Consider the following 22,297-nt stretch of genomic DNA (forward strand, 5'->3'; position numbering starts at 1 on the left):
CCGCCTCATTTATGGGGCTTGGCATATTTACCTATTTAGTCTTTTAACTTTTCTTTAATCTATAATTAAACTTTTACCCTTGTTGCAATTTAGTCCTTTTTAATCAATTAACCATCAGAACATTAAAATTTCTTAACGAAACTTTAATACTACCCTAATGACACTCTGTAAATATTTATAAAAATATTTACGGCTCAGTTTATAATATCGAGGTCTCGATACCTCGTTTTCGACCCAATTTTCCTAATAATTTCTTTTAAATCACAAAATTCGCTAATTCAAAAATATTTCTAAAATCACGCTTAACTTATAATTATTAATTACTACATTTTTTTAACGTTTTCATCAGATTTAGTGATCTCAAATCACTATTCTGACACTATTGAAAATTGGGTTGTTACAATATGAAGCACCTCACTTAAGCTAAGGCCTTTCTAGATTTAGGTTTGAATAGAGCCTTGCCTTTTCCAAGCATATGTGTACTTTTAAGAGTTCCTAAGATAGACAACCTCTTTTCTTTCTTCCATTTGGGAGTAGGACACAAATGTATTTTAATTTCCACAAAATCTTTAATGGCACTACTTTCTATCATCTACTAGTTCATATTAGCCATAATATTAACTTGATAAATGACCACAAACATTATATCATTTCTTTCAACCAAATTGATATTTTACTTAATAGGATTATCATTTCACCATTCTTGATTTCTGCACAGAGTTATATAGTATCCCAATTTGTCCACAATTAGATACTGGAATAGTGAGCACAATTAATGAATAAAACACCAGGTAGGTTTCTAGGAAAGAAAGGTGGTGTACATGACACTTTTAAGTACCAAATATTTTCTAGCCAGAATTGTTCCTAAGCAGGCACTTTTACATTATCATGCTTATTTCCAGCAACCAACTATGTTCTCCCTTCTTTTCTCAAAATTTTATTTTGGGCTTATAATCAATACAAAATATATATTCATCATAAGTCATTTAAAAAAAAGAATTCAACACATGTTTATATAAACATACAATTCAAAGTAAGTTTAAAAATAAAAAAAATAAAAGTCACATAATCATTCAAATATGATAATGTGACAAATAAAAGCAATCATCAAAATTAAAAATTTAAGACAACTTTAACAATTAAATAAAACTCAAGTTGAACCTAATTTCAATTGAATATCTTATTATTAAAACCTTAGTCTCGAACTTGGGTTTGGCCCAACCCATATTAAAGGTAAAAGTAATATTAACATGACTAGGTAAATTCATATTATTATTGTATTATGAATTTCACTTTATTAGACTATAACTTAAGGCTCACTAATTTTTCAATAATAATAAATAATTTCATGTGACATAAAATAATTGATTCATGCTTCATTATAACAATTCATCATAGAAATAAGATACTTTACATGCGATCATTTTTTTCAAAATTAAATTATTTCAAGCCTTTAAGAAATATTTAAATCTCACTCTTTTTTTATACTTGTAATTGATGTGTGAGAATCTCAAAAAATAAAAATATTGATAGCGTTGGGATACAGGAAGCAAGATAACAATAGCAGCAAACACATGTGCATTCATGAAACATGGCACAAGTAGCACCACGACAATAATGACAACAATGACCATAGGCGTCAACAGTGTGGACAACTTCCAAGTACGAAAATATCCTTAAGACTGTTGGCAAATATTGCACCAAGATAACAAACTAGGAATACGAGTTGAGTAGCTTGAGGCATGTTGGACACTGTTTTAAGGATATTTTACTGTATAACGTATCCCCAGGATTCAACAAACTCTTCCATTATAAAACAGGAACATAAATCAACAATAGATCACAACAAAAAATACTCAGCAAACTCAAAAGGATAAAAAGAGAGAGGAAAATGATAGAGTTTTTAAGGTGCGTTTAGAGTGAAAGTGAGCCATGATATTCATAAAACTTTTACTAGCTAAAAATAGAAAAGGTAAATGAATTTGACTTAACTAAAAATAATTTAAAAAAGGTTAATGAATCTAGACTTGGCTAAAAATAGTTTCAATTGGTTAAGCTATTTTTTAGCTTAGCTAAATATAGATTTTACTAGTTAAGTAATTTACTTTTCTTGGACTTTAAAAAAATCCAGTAAAAAGAAGTCCAAAAATAAAATGACTTGGACACCGTAACATATCACACGCAAGGATATCCACCAATCTACACCATATTGGCTATTTAGGCCCAATTTACATGTGCATGACTCCACCCTCTCAATTTGGTTCTTATTACTCAATAAAGTATAATTGTTTAAAAATAAAGGTCTCAAAATTTTTCTTAAAGAACGTGGAACATGGTTTTTTTTTTTTTTGAAATATCTCAATTTTTTCAACACAAATAATGTTAAGGAGTACGAGGCTCTTTTAACTTGATCAGGATTAGCTTATGCCATAATGGCTCAATAGATGAACATGTTCATTCGCAACTTGTGGCAGATCAAATTGATGGAAAATATGAAGTTTGAGGCCCAATGCTAGAAGAATATCACAATACTTTGCAAAGTTAGATACAATGTTTTCCTCATATTACTGTAAAAAAATATTGTGAAAAGAAAATGTGAAAGTCGATATGCTCTTGAGTATAACTAATAATATGAATGTTGAATAGTGAGGGAAATTATTAGTAGAACAAGTTTGAGAACCAAGTTTCAAATGATTACCCGTTGTCAAAAAATTAGATTACACAAAGTATTGGATGACTCTAACCATGACATTCCTGAAAAGTGTACATAAGGAAGTAGATAAAGTGGAACTCTAAATAATGGAACGAATGGTGACAAGATACATTATGGCCCTTTACAAGAAGTCATTCAGTTAGCCCTTGTTGTGATGCTTATTCGTTGAGGAAGCAATTTATATATTTTTTTAAAATCCACAAGGAGCTAGGGGTGAACCTTCGATTGAATCGAGTAAAATTTTCGAGTTATAATAGTAACCCTTACCGATTATCTAATCGTGATACATGCGTTTGTGATTCAACATTCTAACAACCTTATGTTTTGAAAAACCCAACTCGGATTAATAGCCTCAACCGCATGGGACGTTTAAGCCCGACCACTATCTCCATTGATTTGTTCTCAGAGATTCGAATATAGCACGACCGACTCATTTCCCCAACTGTCTGCAAACATGACTCCAACCCAACGCACTTTTCTTTGTCATTATTAACTCACTTCCATACCCCACAACTATGAGGGAGATTCGTTCTTTTCTTGGTCATGCAGGTTTCTAAGGACGGTTCATTAAAGACTTTTCAAAAATTGCACAACCACTTTGTAATCTCTTATAGAAGGATAAAGAGTTCGAGTTTGACTAATCATGTAGGGATGCGTTTGACACGTTAAAACATAAACTTATTTCGGTACCCATTGTTCAGCCACCAAATTGGAACTATCCTTTCAAAATAATGTGCACGCAAGTGACCATAGCGTAGGAGCAATCCTTGGGCAAAGAATTGAAAAAGAACCACATGTTATCTCCTATGCATTTAAGACCTTGGATGTCGCCCAAAGCAATTACTTGACCACTAAAAAAGAATGTCTAGCTATAGTCTTTACTTTGGAAAAGTTTCATTCGTATATATTAGGGACTAAGATTGTTGTTTTCTCTGACCATGCAACTCTTAAATATCTAATCGAGAAAAAGAAAGCAAAACTGAGGCTTATTAGATGGATATTACTGTTGCAAGAGTTCAATCTCAAAATAAAGGATAAGAAAGGATACGAAAATTTAGTAACTAACCATCTGAGCCGAATACCTCCATCGAAAGATGTCACACCTCTTAAAGACGATTTTCCGGATGAAAGTCTGCTTTCTACTCAGGCAGTTTTTCCTTGGTATGTAGACATGGTGAATTACCTTGCTACAAGTATAGTCTTTTCTAATTTATCACGGTCTGAAAAAGATAAGATTAAACTTGAATCGCGATACTATGTTTGGGATGACCCCTACCTTTGGAAATACTATTCCTATTAGGTAATTTGATGCTGCGTTGTAGAAACTGAGGTGAAATCGATTCTATCTTTTTGTCATTCTTACGCATGTTGTGAACATTTTAGCCCTAAACGAACTGCGCATAAAGTACTTAAATGTGGATTATATTTTGTAAAACATGCAAAAAGTGTTAAAGGGTAGGAAACTTGAGTTAGAAAAATGAAATGCCTCTAATACCTATACATGTATGTGAAATTTTTTATATATGGGGCATTGATTTTAAGGGACCTTTTGTCTCATTATGTGGTAACATTTATATTTTACTTGTAGTTGGCTATGTGTCAAAGTGGGTGGAAGCTAAAGCCACCCTTCGTGCTAATGCTAAAAATGTAGTGGATTTTCTTAAAAGTTATATTTTTTTCCAGATTTGGCATTCCGCGAGCATTGATCAACGACTGGGGAACGCATTTTTGTAATAAGGTAATCGACACACTTTTGAAAAAAAATAGGGTAGTGCAATGAATCACTACAACTTATCACCCTTAATCAAATGGTCAAACGAAAGTGCCAAATCGAGAAATCAAGATGATTTTGGAGGAGACCGTTAAGCTAGATAAGAAAGATTGGAGTTTGTGACTAAATGACCATAAGTATGTCTCCTTATCGACTAATTTTTGGTAAACCGTGTCATCTTCCTGTAGAATTAGAAAACAAAGCGTTTTCGGTAGTTAGGCAATGCAACATGGAGCTAGAAGCTGCAAATAAGTATTGTAAGTTACATATTTAGAAACTTGAGGAAATTCGACGAGAAGCGTATGAAAATGCCTAAATTTATAAGAATAAGATCAAAGCATACCATGATCAAAACGTAACCCGTAAAGAATTTGTGGTAGGACAGAAAGTATTACTTTATGATCCTACACTAAGAATCTTTGCGGGTAAGCTTCGAACCAAGTGGTTAGGGCCTTTTGTTATTACTCACGTATTTTTGCATGGTGCAGTCGAAGTCAAAAGTGATGAATCTAGAAAAATCTTCAAGGTCAATGGATAGTGATTGAAGCCCTTCTACGAAAATTTTCAAGTCCACATGATCGAGGAATTAGTCATCGAAGAGCCGGTTGAATAAATTCCCAGGTCGTCGAGCTAACGACGTTAAACAAAAACGCTAATTGGGAGGCGACCCAAATTTATTTTAACTTTGAATTTTAGTTTAATTTAGAATGATAATAAAATAGCTAATAACCAGGTTATTATTTAATCCGTTTAAAGTGTTATTTTCTAGGAACATGGCGGATGCTGTCAATTTTTTGAAAATCGGATATCGATCATGGTGTGGGCACACCGTGCTAAGTGCTACTATTTATTTTCTTCACAAACTAGCACCTAAAACCCCAAAACCCAAATCACTTAACCTACTTATCCTATACACAAAAAACCCAATTTTCTAAAACCCAAACAAGCCCAATGAAACTCAAAAAGAAAAAGAAAGGTAAACATTAGGCCAAACGGCCAAACAAGCCTGACAAAAAGAAAAAGAAAGAGGCCGAATGACAAAAATTAGTCTAAAAGTGACCTAAACCGGTCAAAAGAAAAAAGATATAAGAAGAAAAAAGAAAAAAATAAGAAGACCAAAATCGACCAAAAAAGGGGGAAAAAATAAAAAAACCCAAAACCCCTACCATTCTTCTTTCTTCTTCTTCATTTTCCCCAACCAAAACCCTAGCTTTATTGCACCCTTCATGTCGTCGTCGTACACAGTTGCCACGCTGACTGATCGCTGATCTTTTTCCTCTTCACACCCCTACACCTATTTACGGCAAATGGCGACGATTTTCATCGTTATTATTTTCTTCCATTATCACTACCGTTCACTTCTCGTCCACCATCAATTACCATTCGACAACCCCTTTTCACCACCATCAACAACTGCATTAACCTAAGAACAAAACACCATGGTCTCGCCGATGAAGCCTAACTCCTATCGAGATAGGAAGCTCTCAAAGCAGTCCTATTATTTTCGAAAGGTCGATTCCTAACTTGCAACTTGTTTTATGTTTACTAACGTACTATACAGGTTGTTCGAATGAGGTCGAAACCCTTAAAGACTATGGCGAAGGTCATTCGACTAGAAACGAGTATGTTTCTCAACGTCGAACACAGTCGTCCACCACTCGGTCCTGTCAACCACCGATAAAGGAGACATCGACGCCTCCACACAGTTGTATTGACGATGTTGAAAATTCAAGCCCACCACCAAGCTCATCTGATAAAAATTTTAGTCGTAAGACGATCAACGTAATAGGCGAGGTCGTACCTACACTGTTCCCACCAAAGGACGATTACGAGGGTTTCAACCCTAGAGCATCGCCCAAGATACGGCAACATTCAAAAATGTCCACTCCCGGTACTCGGTCCTGTCCACCACCGATAAATGTGACATAGAGGCCTCTACACAGTAGTACTGACGATGTTGGAAATTCAAGTCCACCACTCGGCTCGTTTGACAAAAAATTTAGTCGTAAGATGGTCAACGTAATAGGCGAGATCGTACCTACACTGTTCCCACCAAAGGACGATTACGAGGGTTTTAACCCTGGAGCATTGCGCAGGATACTACAACATTCAAAAATGGCTACTCCCGGTCTGTAAGCAAATTAATCTTTACACCCTTGATATGTTAAATATTCATGATGTTGTGATTAGCTATTTTGATGCTATTGGTTGGAGTTCATTTGCAAATATTTCATGTAGTGCATATTATGAATTAATTTATAAATTCTACACAACATTTATCTTCAATATTGATGCGTTACGAACTATCAAAACGCAAGACGTTTTTTATTTTCGGTTACTTGGTAAAGACTTTAGGATGTCGATTTCTGATTTTAACATTGCCATGGGTTTCGTTGACCTTGACAACATTCAAACTAATTCCTATCATACTGCTTTGTTAGATATTCCACGTAACACGAATTAAATTTAATCCATATTAATTAAATTAAACATATCAACATAACAAGTATTCATAGACAGATTCATAACAACAACAATAAAAAATTAAATGATAGGGAACTAGAACCAAATTCGGTGTTTCTCTAAAGCTTAACTAGTTTGCTCCGCTCTTCATTCTTCGCTTGTTATTATTGAATCAAGGCTTCTACGAGCACTTGAACGCTGCTACCAATGGTTTCTGAAAGGCTCTTTTCCAAGAGGGGAAATCGGTAAGGGAATGGAGGGAAAAATAGAGAACAAAAAAAGGATTTTGAAGAGAGAAAATGAGAGATAAGTGCAGAATGAAAGGATGAGAGGTGTGTTTGAAATGAGCAGCCTAGCGGGGTATTTATAGGTTGGATAAGCTGCTAAAAATAGCAAAAATCAGCAGTCATAGATTCCCCCCATGGCCGGCCACACATGTGGCAAGTTTGAAGCTTTCAAACTTGCTAAATTTAGCTAGGGGGAAATCTATAAAGGCTTGATAAGTGAGGGGTTTGAAAGCAATTTCAAGGAAGCTTCAAGGGCTGTGTTGCAAGCCAAATAATCAGCTAAATAAGCTGATTGGGTCAGCATGTTAGACGGTTTTGGGAAGCCTATTGCTCGGTTGGATCAGCCTTCTTTCATAATTTAATTAATTGATGCGATCCCGGCCGCATCATGTTACGACACAACTCGATGCCATCGAGATTGGCCTAAACTCGAGGGGTTCAAGTGCAAAATGAAGCTTTTAATTTTAGTTTGTTAATTTGGTTGCTAGAATAAGGACTTTGATTTATTTATTTTAGTTACTTTAGTTATTATAATATGAGTCTTTAATTATGTCTTGTTTATTAAATGCATCTTTAATTAATGTCTTGCATTATTGATCTACATCTTTTAATTATGACATGCATTATTTGTTCTGCATTTAATAAAGTCATGCAATATGTTACTCTCATGTTTGTTAAGATTGCATCATAAATTATATCATGCATTATGTAACTCCCATGTTAGTTAAAGTTTGCATTTTTTAATTAAGTCATGTATTAAGTATTTCATTGTTCATTTAGTTGACATCTTAATTAAACCAAGGATTTAAGCATCTTAGTTGTTAAATATGTTTGAATTTGTTTATATTTAATTTGGCTGTTACTTTTTTTAATGCATAAGTTATAGTGTGTTTAATTTTTCTTAAATAAATTGATTGTGTGATTGTTGTAGGAAAGTCCAAAAGGCTGGTCACATATTTAAAGCTACAATAGGGCTGTTCGTTTGCCAAGAAGAATCAAATGTTGTCACATTCAATTGGCTATCCAGTTTTGGCATAAAAGAGTGTGCATTTGGTCACTTAATCTCTAGTGCATATTTGGAACGTTTTTGAGGGATATTGAAGCACTCAAAACTCATTATGGTGACTTTTCAAATGGACCAAGAGTGACTCTTCAAGTCTGATCGGTTTCATGCACTCAAAGCTAGTTATGGTGTTAATTAAAGAGATGAATACACAAGCATTAAGGCATTTGGTTAAGGAAAAAATGAAGGGACATCAAGCAGCACATTTAAAGGACAACTAAGCCTTCATCAAGTGAAAAGGCATGACTTTTCAGCTACGCATGAATCAAGTGAAAAGACATGACTCTTTGGCAGTCCATTAAGAGTTATAACCTAATTTAAATATTTTAATAACTTTAGTTAAATGCTGAAGGTGAAAGGTCACAAATAGGTATTTGAACAGTCATAATAATGCCTATAAATAGATTGTAAGAAGACATTATTTTGGTTAGACAATACACTTTAACATTTTAAGAATTTTAATTCATTTGTAAGTTTATTCAACTATCTTATTTCATTTTAGACTCAGCCTGACTTATCTAGCTTGCTAGTGGCGTCATTCTGTTTCTTTCGAACTTATCATTCATTCCGAGTGTGGCGTTCTCCAAAATATACCTTTGGTTCCTAATTTCCTAATTAGCAGGTCAAGGTCCACCTTAAGTGACGTATAAGTCTCGGGTCAGCACTTTGATATAGTGTTGGTTCTTTCTTGTCCTTAAGATCGTTTTTCCATCCACATCTATCAACTTATTTATCTTGTTTATTTGATAGCCGATTTCTCATAATCCTTATTCATTTACCCATTTTTCCATCATCATTCTACTTAACCGAACCATCTTTTTGTTACCTTTGTTTTCTCGTCACTTAACCAAATTACCAACTATTTTAAGTAAGAACGATGCTTCTTCATTTTATGATCGGGCAATCTAAACGACTCAAATCATCACCGAGGCGAGTTCGTATCATTAATAATAATTATTTAACCCAAAATAACTTGGATTAAAATTAAAATTAATTATATTATGAATTAATATTAATAAATTAGACCGTCTTAGGTTGGAAAATTAAATTGCCACGATACTTCAAAAATCGTTTCTCGATTTTGCGTTTCTAGTAGTGTCTGCCGAGCCATTTTTCGCCCTTTGTGCGAATCTGTCAAAAATAAATCAAAATTAATAAAAATTTATTATAAAATTAATTAAAATTCAACATGTTAATAATTTAGGTACAATTTAATTATTTTATAATTATTATATATTTTTCGAAAAAAATTACTATGAAATTGCATGAATTTGAGTTTAAAAGGGCATGAAAAAGTGTGTATATTTTTGTGTTTCCAACTCTTAATGCTGACAACATCGTTAGAAACACGTGAGGAGTATTCTTAACCTTCTCTTTGCTTTTTGTTTGAGTTACTATACTTTATTGCATATAAAACATGCTTGAGGACAAGCATAGATTAAGTGAGGGGGGATTGAAATGGTAAGTATGCATGGTTGATTGTCTTTTGCTGCATGTTTCTCTTTTGCATATGTTCAATCTTATGCTGGATTTATCTGATAATTTTTTTTGACATTGATCCTCTAATTTCATTACTTAGTCAATTGGACAATTGGGTAATTTTTGAATTAAAGTGTTCAAATATCTAGATTAATCGACATATGTGTTTTAAAGTTGATATATGTAATTAGATTTTTCATGAAAATTGATTGTTTGGTAAAAATATTATATTTTCTTGTAAATAAATAAATGAAATGAAATAAAATGAAATAAATAAATAAATGAAATGAAATGAATAAATAAATAAATAAATAAGGCTCAAGTTATGGGTAAAGGTTTCGAAAAAGTGACCGAATTTAGTAACCGGGATAAGTGGCTTGGGTTGTCATCTCATCTCGCGTAAAAAGGTTTGAGTGACGAATCGAAAACTTGCAAACATTCTGCTAACTGAGCTGTTAAAAAAAGGGACCATTTGGAAACGTGTCGAACTGAGTAACTAGGGTGGGGTGCTTGGGTTGTCATCCCAGTTCGTGTAAAAAGGTTTGACTACGTCCCAAAAATTGACTACATGGTTAATTGAGAATAATACTTTGCAAATTTTGGTTCAAACTCAATTTAGTGAAATGATTTAATTTACATGTTTCAATTTTATGGACACTTGTTGATCAAAATAGGTTTTTTGAGCACTTATTCATTTTTTGCCTATATTGTTAGGAACGGAATTCGGACACTTTAAATCAAAGACAAGTAAACAAAGGGCTAAATTGAAGCATGGGAAAGAGAAGAGCGATCGAATTGTAAGTTTGGGACATTTGAGGGGCTAATCAGATTTTGACATTGTAAAAGTCAAAATTAGTAAATTAAGTCTGAAATTATTTTGTGTAGTTAGTGGTAGGTGGAAAAAGTCTAAAATTAGCATGTGGATTTTGTTTAAATAAGTAGAGTGGTTCACTTGAAAAAACATACCTGATTTGCTTAAGCAATTGAATAGAAAAAGCAATTTATTTCTTTCTTATTTTGCGTGAAAGTGTGCAGGCATTCTGCCAACTTTTGGCATAATCGTTTCCCAAGCCCTTCCCCTTCCATCTTTCTCCATTATCATAAAATCAATTTTCATAATCCATAAAGCATGATTAATTTCACGTTTCCCTAAATTCTAACTTAACTTTAGGTCGGTATTCTTTTCAGTCAGAAATTGTGAGATACGTATTCGTACTAAAAATCTTTCCAATCGGTATTCACTATTTTTTTCGAAATATCAGGATTGACAAATTCATCCCTTAAAGTTAACTCGGTTTCAAATCAAAAAGTGCGTTGAGTTGGAGTCGTGTTTGCAGACAGTTGGGGAAACGAGTTCACCGTGCTGTACTCAGATCTCCAAGAACAAATCAAGGGAGATAATGGTCGGGTTTAAACATCCTGCGCGGTTGAGGCCATCAATTTGAGTTGGGTTCTTCAGAACGCAAGTCTGTCGGAATCTTGAATCGCGAACGCGTGTATCGCGGTTAGATGATCGGCAAAGGTTGGTTCGCAAGTCATACCAGGGTCAACTACGAGAGGAAGAATTATGCCAAAATTTGAATTGGAAACAAAAGTTGGCAGAATGCCTGCACACTTTCACACAAAATAAAAAAGAAAGAAATTGCTTTTTCTATTCAATTGCTTAAGCAAACCAGGTGTGTTTTTTCAAGTGCACCACCCTACCTATTTATACAAAATCCACATGCTAATTTTAGGCTTTTTCCACCTACCACTAACTACACAAAATAATTTCAGATTTAATTTACTAATTTTGACTTTCACAAGGTCAAAATCTGACTAGTCCCTCAAATGTCCCGAATTTACAATTTGGTCCCTCTTCTCTTTCTCATGCTTCAATTTAGCCCATTGTTTGCTTGTCTTTGATTTAAAGTGCCCGAATTTTGTTCCTGATTATATTTAAACACAAAATGCACCAATTAGTAAGGATTAATTCGAGAATAAGTCGAGTTGAACATGTAAATTATGCAAAATGAACAAGCTATCAAGTTAGTTGAGTTGACGAATCTCATTTTATCACCCTAACTTGATTTGAATTTATTTTTTCAAATCAAGTCTAGTGAAATGAAATTCGAGTCGAGACTAATCGAATCTAGTGAAATTGTTAGAGTTAATTAAAAAATAAAATATGTCAAATTACTTGTTACAATATAATTAATTTTATGTTAGAACACATAAATTTGAAACTATATATATTTGAAAACTCTTTTAAAGCAAAATAAGAGAAAAAAATTGGATACTTTAGTATGATAAACTTGAATAGGTAATTTACTTGTTTAATTCCTCAAAATTATTACTTTGAATTTTTTAAAATATTTTTAACTTTTTCCTATATGTTTTTAAATTTTCTTAGAATTTTTATTTTTTTAATTATGGATTTTGGAATTTTTATAAATATTTTGAATTTTTAAAATTATTTTGAATTATTTTGTAGTTTTGTTGAGAGGAACAATTTTTTATTTTCAAAATTGATAGGGACCAAAGGAGTAATTATATCAATCTATTATTTGAATTATTTGAATTATTTAAATTATAAAATTTAAATCAACTCGAACTCAAAAAATCAAATCACTTATTCAAATTAACAATTTACTTAAAATTTAAAACTTCTTTCGAGTTTTTATAGAAATCAATTAATGGGCAGAGCTTTGACCCACTGAGGCTTCCCGCAAGGATACTTTTTGGCTCACAATGAAAGTCGACACATAGCTTAGTTGAAAAATGTGACCGATGTCAAAGGTTCTCCAAAATATCAAAGTAAGCGGCCGAAATACTTTAGACCATCTCTAGCCCTTGGCCGTTCATGACTTGGGGAATTGATGTGTTGGGCCCATTTTTATTGGCAACTAGGTAGCGCAAATTTCTAATAGTCGCATGCGATTACTCCACGAAATGAGTGGAAGCAGAATTTGTGGCATTGTTTTTTTTTCTCTCTAAAATACCAGTTTCGGCTAAATGCATTTGTAGATTCTAATTATGCATCACATTTGAACAGCAGTAAGTCTGTTTTTGGCTTTTGTGTCTATCTTGAGGATTGAATGATTTCTTGGAGCGACTATCAGTAGATCTTCAGTTGAAGCAGAGTATCGAGCCATGACCTTAGTTACATGCGAGTGAGTTAACTTGGGTCGCAGCACTACTTTCATCTTTTCAGTGTTGAATTCCCCATGCTATTCTTTAATGTGGTAACTAAGCAACATTGCATATTGCAAGCAATTTTGTTTTCCATAAACGAAGAAAATATATTGAAGTCTGTTGACATTTTGTTTAAGACAAAGTAAGGGGTGGTTTTGTGCAATCTTCTCTCTAGTTGCCAAATGTCATTGTATGCACCTGCTTTTTACAAGTTTATTGGCTAGATGGGGCCTCTTTCAACATTCATGCGACTCCATCTTGAGGGGAACTTTTACGTGTACCTAATTAACTAATTGTACAATTAATATTACAGTTAACAGGTTGCTAGAGTTTATACACTTCATCTCTGTACATCGTTAAGCCCATTTTTGCCTTTTCTTCGTAATAAAATTTCAGAGAATTCTTTTCTCCAATAATATGCACACACGCCCTGATTAAAGAAATCCCAATCTCATTCAACCCTACCTTTTGCTTCTCATAATATGAAGACCAAATCAAATAGAGAATTAAGTTTCAAAAAAATATCTCTTTTATTAATTTTTCTAAATAAAAATATTGTGGCTAAATGAAAAAAATAGCATTAATTAATAGTTGTATTGTAGGACTATTTTTCTTTATTCTTTTCAAATAACATTAAAGAATAATAGTAATATCAAAATTTCAAGTAATTTCTACACCTTTTTCATCAGTTAATTATTCTAAGTTTTTTTTTAATGTACAATTATTCCAAGTTAAAATTAATGATGTTGGTCAAGTTCGTGGACGGTGCAAGTAATAGTTTTTTTTTTTTTTTTTGGCTTCGAATCTATTTTAAGTACATATAAAAGGAGGGTTAAATTATCTACGTGTATTATAGGGACGGGATTAAATTATTTTTATTGAATAGATCGATTTAGTCTTTATATTATTAAAAATTAAATATGTTTAAATTGTAATAAAGTTAACATTTATTGTACAAAAAATATTTTTTTCATTTACAGTTCAATTCCAAATAAAATATTTCATTTACGAATCATAAAAACTTAAAAATATTATTCTATTTTAAAGTAAACGATTTTTTAAACAATAAAGGCTATATTCCAATCGACTTTATTTGATTCTTTTAATAGCACAAGAACTAAAATGATCAATTTAATATAAATGAACTAATTTGATAAGGTCCTATAATAGATGGACCTCTCAAATACATTCACCTAAAAGAGGTGGTTACTTTTGTTGACATGTGTAATTTTTTTGAAAATGTTAAAATTTTAGTTTTAGTTACTTTGTTATTATTAAATTTGAGATTTAATTTTTATATTTTAATTTCTAATATAATTTAGTTTTTATATTTCTATAATCTAATTAATTAGATCAAACAATTAATATCGTTAACTTTTTATTAAAATGCTATGTAGTTATAATAATTTGAATGCCCTAAGAGTACGAGAGATTGGCAAATTTTTCCGTTTGTCTTTTTGACATATAATACTATCTTGAAACTTGGATTGAATCTATATACTTTAATTTTTACTCAATTTGGTCCTTTGACTTTTATAATGTAATTAGTTAATCTAAATATTTGATGTTGTTAACTATTTCAATTATAACGTTGACCTCAATTTTTTAGATCATTATTCTAACAAAAAAGTTTATTTGATCATGACGAGTTCAATTTGGTGTTTTAAAGGAAAAAAATTCACAAAGCATTTTCAATATTATTTTTATTACATCACTACCAAGTGATTTTTTTATTTAAAAATGTTACACCAATGAACTTTAATGGTTCTAACAACTGGATTTGAATTTTTCAATTTTGAAAAGTAGAGAGGCTAAATTTCTCAAAAATAAAAATAGAAAGACTAAATTCAAATGCCCAAAATACATAACGACTTAGATCATATTTAAACTTCCAATTTTTTTTTTTTTGGTTAAAAAGGGAACAAACGTTATTGACCTACTAGATTAAAGTCCGATACATAACATGCCCATGAGCATCGTCCAACGGTAAACGAATTAAACAATTAGGTGGACATGAACACACTCAAAGTAAATCATTAAAAGAACAAACATCTAAGAAAAAGCGAGGCTAAAGACAATGATAGTAAAAATGCAATTTCATCATTTTAATAGCCTATATCTTTATAATTTTTAAAAGGTTAAATCAAAATTTTATTATTCTTAAGGGGCTAAAGTGCAATTTTTCTATTACTAATTTATATTTTTATAAAATATAAATGACCTAAATTAAAATTTTACCATTTTTGGGGACCATGTCCCCCTTGATCTCCACTACGCTCCGCCATTGGCTGAAGAATACTTCCCAACACACCAAGTTTATGATGAATTATAGAACACACCAAGGTTAAACAACTAGGTAGACTTGAACATTGCGCATTTGTTCCCTTTGCGAACGACATACACCATAGAGTTAAAACTCATAGAACAACGTCCTGCACTGATCAATCAAATGAGACAATAACAAATTATGATTAGAGTAGTTTTCATAAAATGAATTACAAAAGTAGCATCAACTTCAATCTCAATATTATCAACGTTAAGTTGTTGAGCTCATAGTCAGAGCACTCGAACTCATGTCTTTCTGTATTGGCAAATATGCTCGTGCCAATTGAGTTAAGACTCTAGTTTTTTTATTTTCTAAAAGTTTGTTTTATTTAAAATAATAATATGAGACATGCTTTAATACGTAATTTGTTTTTCATAAAATAAGAGATACCAATACTGTTGAGTGTCAAAAGAAAAAAGAATCTAAATTAAAGGTCTGAAACTCAAAATTATTATCTCAAAATTTTTAAATCCAATTTTTTTACTGGTTGTATCACATTTAAGATATCTTATCAAAGGTTATACGTCTAATTATAATTAATTGATAATATATATATATATATAAGTCATACCTAAGTGTATCTGCAACAAATAAAAAAAATGATTTAATAAAGAATTGGAGATTTAAGGGTTATTTACTTATTTCTAGATTGAAATAAACGAAATTGAAAAGCTCTTCCAATTTCAATTTTCAAACTCACTGGAAATTTAAACAGAACATGTTACTTGGCCCTGTTCTTGGTGGCTATGGTGAATGCCACTCAGGTAACTTTGGGCATTACTTTTTCAATCTAAAATACTATATTTTAAGTGGTCCATGAACTTAATCTGCAGATTTTTCTTATAAAAAGAGTTAATAGCTAAGAAATGAAAATAAGGATTTTTTTTTAATTTGAATTTTTTTTTTGCTCTAGGCTGTTACAATATAACTTTATCTATACAACCAACTCACTCCTTTCCTGCTTTCATCAGCAAAAGGCTAAAATACCTTTCTAGAACAAAGATTTGAAAAATAATAAAAATAAAGAAAACCCCAATAGGTCTCCCCATGGCCATAATGATTCAAATCTTTAAAGCTCTAATTTGCACCACATAAATCACAACCTGTCCCTTAACCAAAAACCATGCTCACCTACTCTATAGTCTATACATTAAAAGTTTTAAACGCCCATATTTCTTTTCTTTTCTTTTCTTTTTTATGTATAATAAAAATAGCACCAACCCATCTGTCTCTAGTCTCCATTAGTCTCCATCTCAAGAATGTAAATGCCATCATCAACAGTTGTATATTTTCTTTTATTGAATATACCCAAAAGAATGTAAATGCCATAGATGGTATCCTATACCCCCCCCCTCCCTTTTTCTTTTTTGCTGCAAACAAAAGAGAATTTCTATCATTGGTTAACACAGTGAATTAGCATTCCTTTTTTTTTTTTCTTTTTTTATAGATTTTCTTTCCAATTTTCATGCTCCAAAGTATATGTTTGTGTAGAATTATATAAATCTTGCATGCCTAGTCCTAGATTGTCTTGTCTTGTAGCTATTATTCTTTAGGTTTTAGCCCCACAAGGGCATAAAAAAAATTGAACCTCCTTTGGCCTCCACCACAATTGTATTGGTGAAAGTGAGAGTCCATAAATATTAGTAGCTTGACTAATAGCTATTGGGTAATTACCGGCCTGATAGGGTCCCCCTATGCTTCTTTCTCAAACAAGAAAGAAGACACCCCCCCCCCCCCCGTTTGCTTCGCCTGCACTGACTTCTGCATTTTCTATTGTTTCTTTATTCTTGCTTTTGCCGTAGCTTTTGCTTTATATTCCACTTGTCTCCCTATTTCCCTTTCTCTCTCTCTCTCTATAAAATTCAAATTTGTCTAGTTTTTGCTGTATAAAAAACCCACTTTTTCTGCACCCTTTGTTGCTTCCCTAACAGTGTTTCTGAATTACAAAAAAGTTTCAGTTTGTTTGAACTTTGAAGCCATGGGATGTTCTGAGATTATCTGTGAGGATGATGGGAAATGGGAAGCTGAGGAAGATGAAGCATTGTCATTGTGTGATCTGCCGGTCAATTTGACTAAAGAGGAGCGAACCCAGACAAAGAACGAGGAAGATGGCGAGGAACCCCAAGCACTTAAAACAGATGAAGACTTCAACTTTGGTTCATTGTGTGGCTCTCTTTCAACCGAACTAGAAATGTGTGCTGCTGATGAAGTGTTCTTTCAAGGCCAAATTCTACCCCTGCGCCTCTCAGTTAGTTCAGATAGTGGGTTCACAGGGTGGTGCCGCCAAGATAGCCTCAACACTAGCCGGTGCTTGTCGAGGTCAGAGTCCATGGACCATGGTTCATTGAGTAGGTTCACAAGTGCCAGTAGTAGCAGCAGCAGAAGCAGCAGCTATAATTCCATCACAGTTACACCAAGAACATTCAGTTCCAGTTCAAAGCCAATGAAAATCAGAAACAACTTCAACACTCATCCAAGTCCCAAACCCCATATAAGATCGTCCAGAACTCGGCCCATCAATGTCAGCAGCCGAACCCAGAAATCATCATCGATGTGGGATTTTTTCAGGTTAGGCTTAGTTCGAGCACCAGAGCTCGAATTAAAAGACTTGAAAGCCCGTAGCAACAACAACAACAACAATGGCAATAAAAATGCTGTGAGTAGAAACAGCAGTTGTAATAGCAGTAACAGCAGTTCAAGCACCAAGAACAGCAGCAGCAGCAAGATTGTTAACAAAAGTGGTGAAGTGGTGAAAAATCCGCAGGATTCGAACAAAGGGTCCTTGGGAAAGAGAATAGGGTCATTCAGTGGATGTAAATGTTCAGTAGATGCAATTGGAACAGTTCCATTGAACAACGTAATTATGACTAAAAGTAGCAAGGACAATGCCGCCATGGAAGACAAGAAAAAGCTGCTGCAAGAATTGAAGACAAAGAAGAAAAGGAAAGGAAAGCAAGCTTTGTCACGTAATAGAACGTTTGAATGGTTAACAGAGCTTTCACATGCAAGCTATGTTGATGGAGCCTTAAAGAAACACTCATGAACAATCCCTCGCATGCTTCCCTTTTTCATTTCTTTCATAAGTATCTACTTCTATTTTTCTTTTTTATTGGGGTTTTAGTTTTTGTTTATTATATGGATTATATACTGAAATACTTCAAAGTGGAGCTCTTGTTCCAAATAAAAAACCTCTGTGTTTTAACTTCAAATTGCTGAATCCACGTTTCTGATGTATTTAATGATTAAGAAAAATGGGTGGAAAGAAATTAAAGAAAAAGATGAAAATCAAACAAAGGTAGAGATAGTGGTGGTTATAATGATTAAAGTTGTAAACTTTAACAGAGCATGAAACGGCGATTCGTGACTGTCACTAAAGTACACAAACGACACATGAAACAGAGAGACAGACACAGAAAGACCAAAAACAAACAAAAAAAAAAGAATTCTTTCGATTTACAGCCTCATTTGTCCTTTTGATGATTCCATGATTACCGAAAGTAAGGTTAACGGTTTTTTGTCTGTCTCTTGTATTGCTTTCATTAGATGATCATAATATCTGATTAATTATATGAGAATCCAATAATTCTTTTCTTCTACTGTGCCTTAAAAATCTTAATATATTGATAGTACATTTTTCCTCTTTCAAGTTAAACATAAAGTTTTAATCTTTATTGATGGGTTGTTGGATCCAATCCTAAAATTATATCTATTATACTCAAATTAAAAGAATAAATATATACGTGGTTATAAAAAAACATGTTTACATCAGTATATTTTCTGTTTGAAATCTTTGCGTATGTCAGTAGGTTAATGGATTCAGTTACGGAATATGTGAACCAATCTTTTGTCAAACTTGTTCAGACCACGCTTGAGTTTCATCCTTCCTATCCTATTGGCAGAACAAATATGCTTTAACTCATTCTTCCAAAAATAGTTTAATTATGGCTAATCTTTTCTACCATGATAAAATTTGGGATTTAATCAATCTATTGTAACTTCTCTTCATAGAAATAGTTAATAACATTAATCACTTCTGTTAAAATATTAATTTAAAGGGACTTTTTATCTCAATAATATAAAAAAATTAATTTAATAACTTAAATAGTAGGGCTATCAAATTATTTACAAAAATAATATGCCATAAACAGTAATACTGGGTGGTACCTGATAAGGTGGCAACACCACCCATTTTTTTGTCCCTATCATAAGGCTACTATCATTAGGCCATAATAACTTTGATAAAAAAACTAATATTTTATTGGTGGTGCCACTCAATATGGCGGCACCGATATATCACACTTATACCAAGTAAATATAGGGAATTATACGTGTTAAGTATGACTCTTATTTCAGTCAAATTTAAGAAAGAATATTCTAAATAAACTTTGTTTATTTGTTTCAATCAAACTCTAATTAGTCTAGAAAATACACCCATTAGAGATTAGAACTCATAACACATTTAGAGAATTTTGTGTTTACGTTTTGAGGGTTCTTTATTTTTGGGTTCTTTGTTTTCGGGGTTTAATTTTTATCTCCATCTTTTGTACTCTTCGTTCTTTTTCCATTATAGTAAAATTATCTTTGCCCGTGATTTTTTTATCCTATTTGGAGGGGTTTTTTCACGTTAAATTTGTGTGTTCAATTTCTCAATTTATTCTGCTATTTTTTTACTTGTTGCTTAATCGGGTCGATCCCCAACAAGTGGTATCAGAGCTAGTTTAAATTTCATAGATTAGCTCGCTCAGAGATGGCAGCAACAAGGTTTGAAATTGAGAAGTTTGATGGTGAGACAAAGTTCAATTTGTGGCAAGTTTGGATGATGGCAATTTTAGTTCAAACCGGCTTGAAAAAAATTGTTACCGGGAAAAAGCCTGAGAATCTAAATCAAACAGAAAGGGAAGAGCTTGATGAAAAGGCCTTATCTACAATCCAGTTGTGCCTCGCAAATACGGTATTGAATGAGGTATTGATGGAGAAGACATTATCCGCTTTGTGGAAAATGTTAGAAACTATTTATGCGACTAAGTCTCTGGCTAATAGTTTAGTGTTGAAACAACATCTATTTACATTTCGCATGAACGAATGTGACTTTCTTAGAGATCACATCAGTCAATTCATTACTCTTTTAAATGATTTAAAGAACGTTGAGGTTCAGATTGACGATGAAGATCAGGCTATGCTATTATTGTGCTCTTTACCCCCTTCATACAAGTTTTTCAAGGAGGACATTGATTTATGGTAGAGACAAATTCTCGTTCGAAGACGTGAAGGGTTATTTGTTGAGTAGAGACAAACTCTATAATGAGTTTGGTTTGGATAGCAAGGCAGATAGACAAGCTTCCGTTTTGGTAGCATAAAAGAAATGAGACAAAAGGTGTCACTATTGTAAAAAGTTAGGTCGCATCAAAGTAGATTGCTATAAACTACGAAATAAAAGAGCTGCTGAGAGTAACAAGGAAGATGTAGCTGGTGCTAATTTGGCCGATGAAAGCGGTGATGATTTCTTTTTAGTGTCAACGAGCGATAACTCTAAGCTTACATCTGAGTGGATCCTAGATTCGGGTTGTTTTTTCTACATGTGTCCCAATAGAGAATGGTTCTCTACATACAGTTCGGTTGAAGGTGGAGTTGTGCGCATGGGAAACGATTCATCTAGTAAGGTAATTGGTATTGGTACTGTTAAAATTATGATACACGATGGGACGATTAGGACACTCTCAGATGTTAGGTATGTACCTGATTTACGAAAGAATCTCATCTCATTGAATATTTTAGACTTGAAAGGATGTAGAATCAACATCGAGTCGAGTGGCATTAAAGTATCTCGTGGAGCTCTCGTTTTGTTAAAAGGTAAAAAAAATTGGCAGTCTTTATATTCTAGAAGGTTTTACAGTGACCGGTGAAATTAGACGTCCCTCATTCGTTACGGAGTCGAAGTCAACTCGTTTGGAGTACAGGCAACTTGGTCATAGGAGGGAAAAAGATATGACCATTTCGTTGAACAGATGTTCTCTTTTGGATACAGGTTTTGAAAAGTTAGGGCACTGTGTTTGTGAAAATCATACCCGGGTTAGTTTTGATATGGCAGTGTACAAGTTGAAGGCTACAAGTCTTCCAGTTTCTAAGTACAAATTTGAGTTAGTTAATTCCCTGCATAGTTCAAGATAGGCCCGTGGCAGGCTTTAGCAAAGATGGCGTTGTGGAAATATGAGTCAAGGTGGAGATTTGTTAAGTATGACTCCTATTTCATTCAAATTTGATAAATAACCTTCTAGTTAAACTCTGTTTACTTGTTTCAATCAAACTCTGATTAGTCTAGATTTTATTATTATTTAACCTATTAATTTATCCTATAAATAGGCTTTTTTACAACCTTATAAAATACACCCATTAGATATTATAACTCAACACATTTAAAGAATTTTTTGTTCACGTTTTGAGAGTTCTTTGTGTTTGGGGTTTAGTTTTTATCTCCATCTTTTGTATTATTCGTTCTTTTGGCATTATAGTAAAATTATCCTTACCCGTGATTTTTTATCCTCTTTAGAGGGGTTTTTCCACGTTAAATTTGTGTGTTCAAATTTTCAATTTATTCCGCTATTTTTTTACTTGTTACTTAATCGGGTCAATCCCTAACAATACGGTTTAGGGGTTAGTGTTGGAAGGGGAATGTCAGGCAATATCGTGGTTGGAAAGGCATTGTTAGGCGGCACCAAGGTTGAAGGGGCGCTTGCAAGCAGCACCGGACCTTTATATATATATATATATATATCAAATTTTTGTGTTTTCTTAAAGGGTTGTAGGAATTTTACGTGTTTTTTTGAAGGGTTGTAGCAGCTAACTGATAAGAAGAAAGGAAAAAAAATTGTAGAAGAGGAAAAAAGAAAGAAAGATTTGTAAGGCTAGTACAATAATTTATTATATTATATTATTTATAGCCAAATCTTATTTTTCAAATAATTATTGAGAAATTTAATTATTTTAATTATTTTTATAAATTTGGTATTGAAGATGGATAATC

General features: G+C 32.8%; 1 protein-coding gene across 1 annotated transcript; it reads left to right on the forward strand.

The window, feature by feature from the left end:
- The first annotated feature begins 17,254 nt into the window (after positions 1-17,254).
- LOC105803996 (uncharacterized) lies at positions 17,255-18,319 on the forward strand. The gene has a single exon (XM_012636471.2). The coding sequence runs from the start codon at positions 17,255-17,257 to the stop codon at positions 18,317-18,319; it is 1,065 nt and encodes a 354-aa protein (XP_012491925.1).
- The last annotated feature ends 3,978 nt before the right edge of the window (positions 18,320-22,297 follow it).

This window comes from Gossypium raimondii, chromosome 11, assembly GCF_025698545.1.
Source record: "Gossypium raimondii isolate GPD5lz chromosome 11, ASM2569854v1, whole genome shotgun sequence".
NCBI lineage: Eukaryota > Viridiplantae > Streptophyta > Magnoliopsida > Malvales > Malvaceae > Gossypium > Gossypium raimondii.

Coding starts and splice junctions, on each gene's coding strand:
- LOC105803996 (XM_012636471.2), top strand. CDS start 17,255: ATGGGATGTTCTGAGATTATCTGTGAGGATGATGGGAAATGGGAAGCT.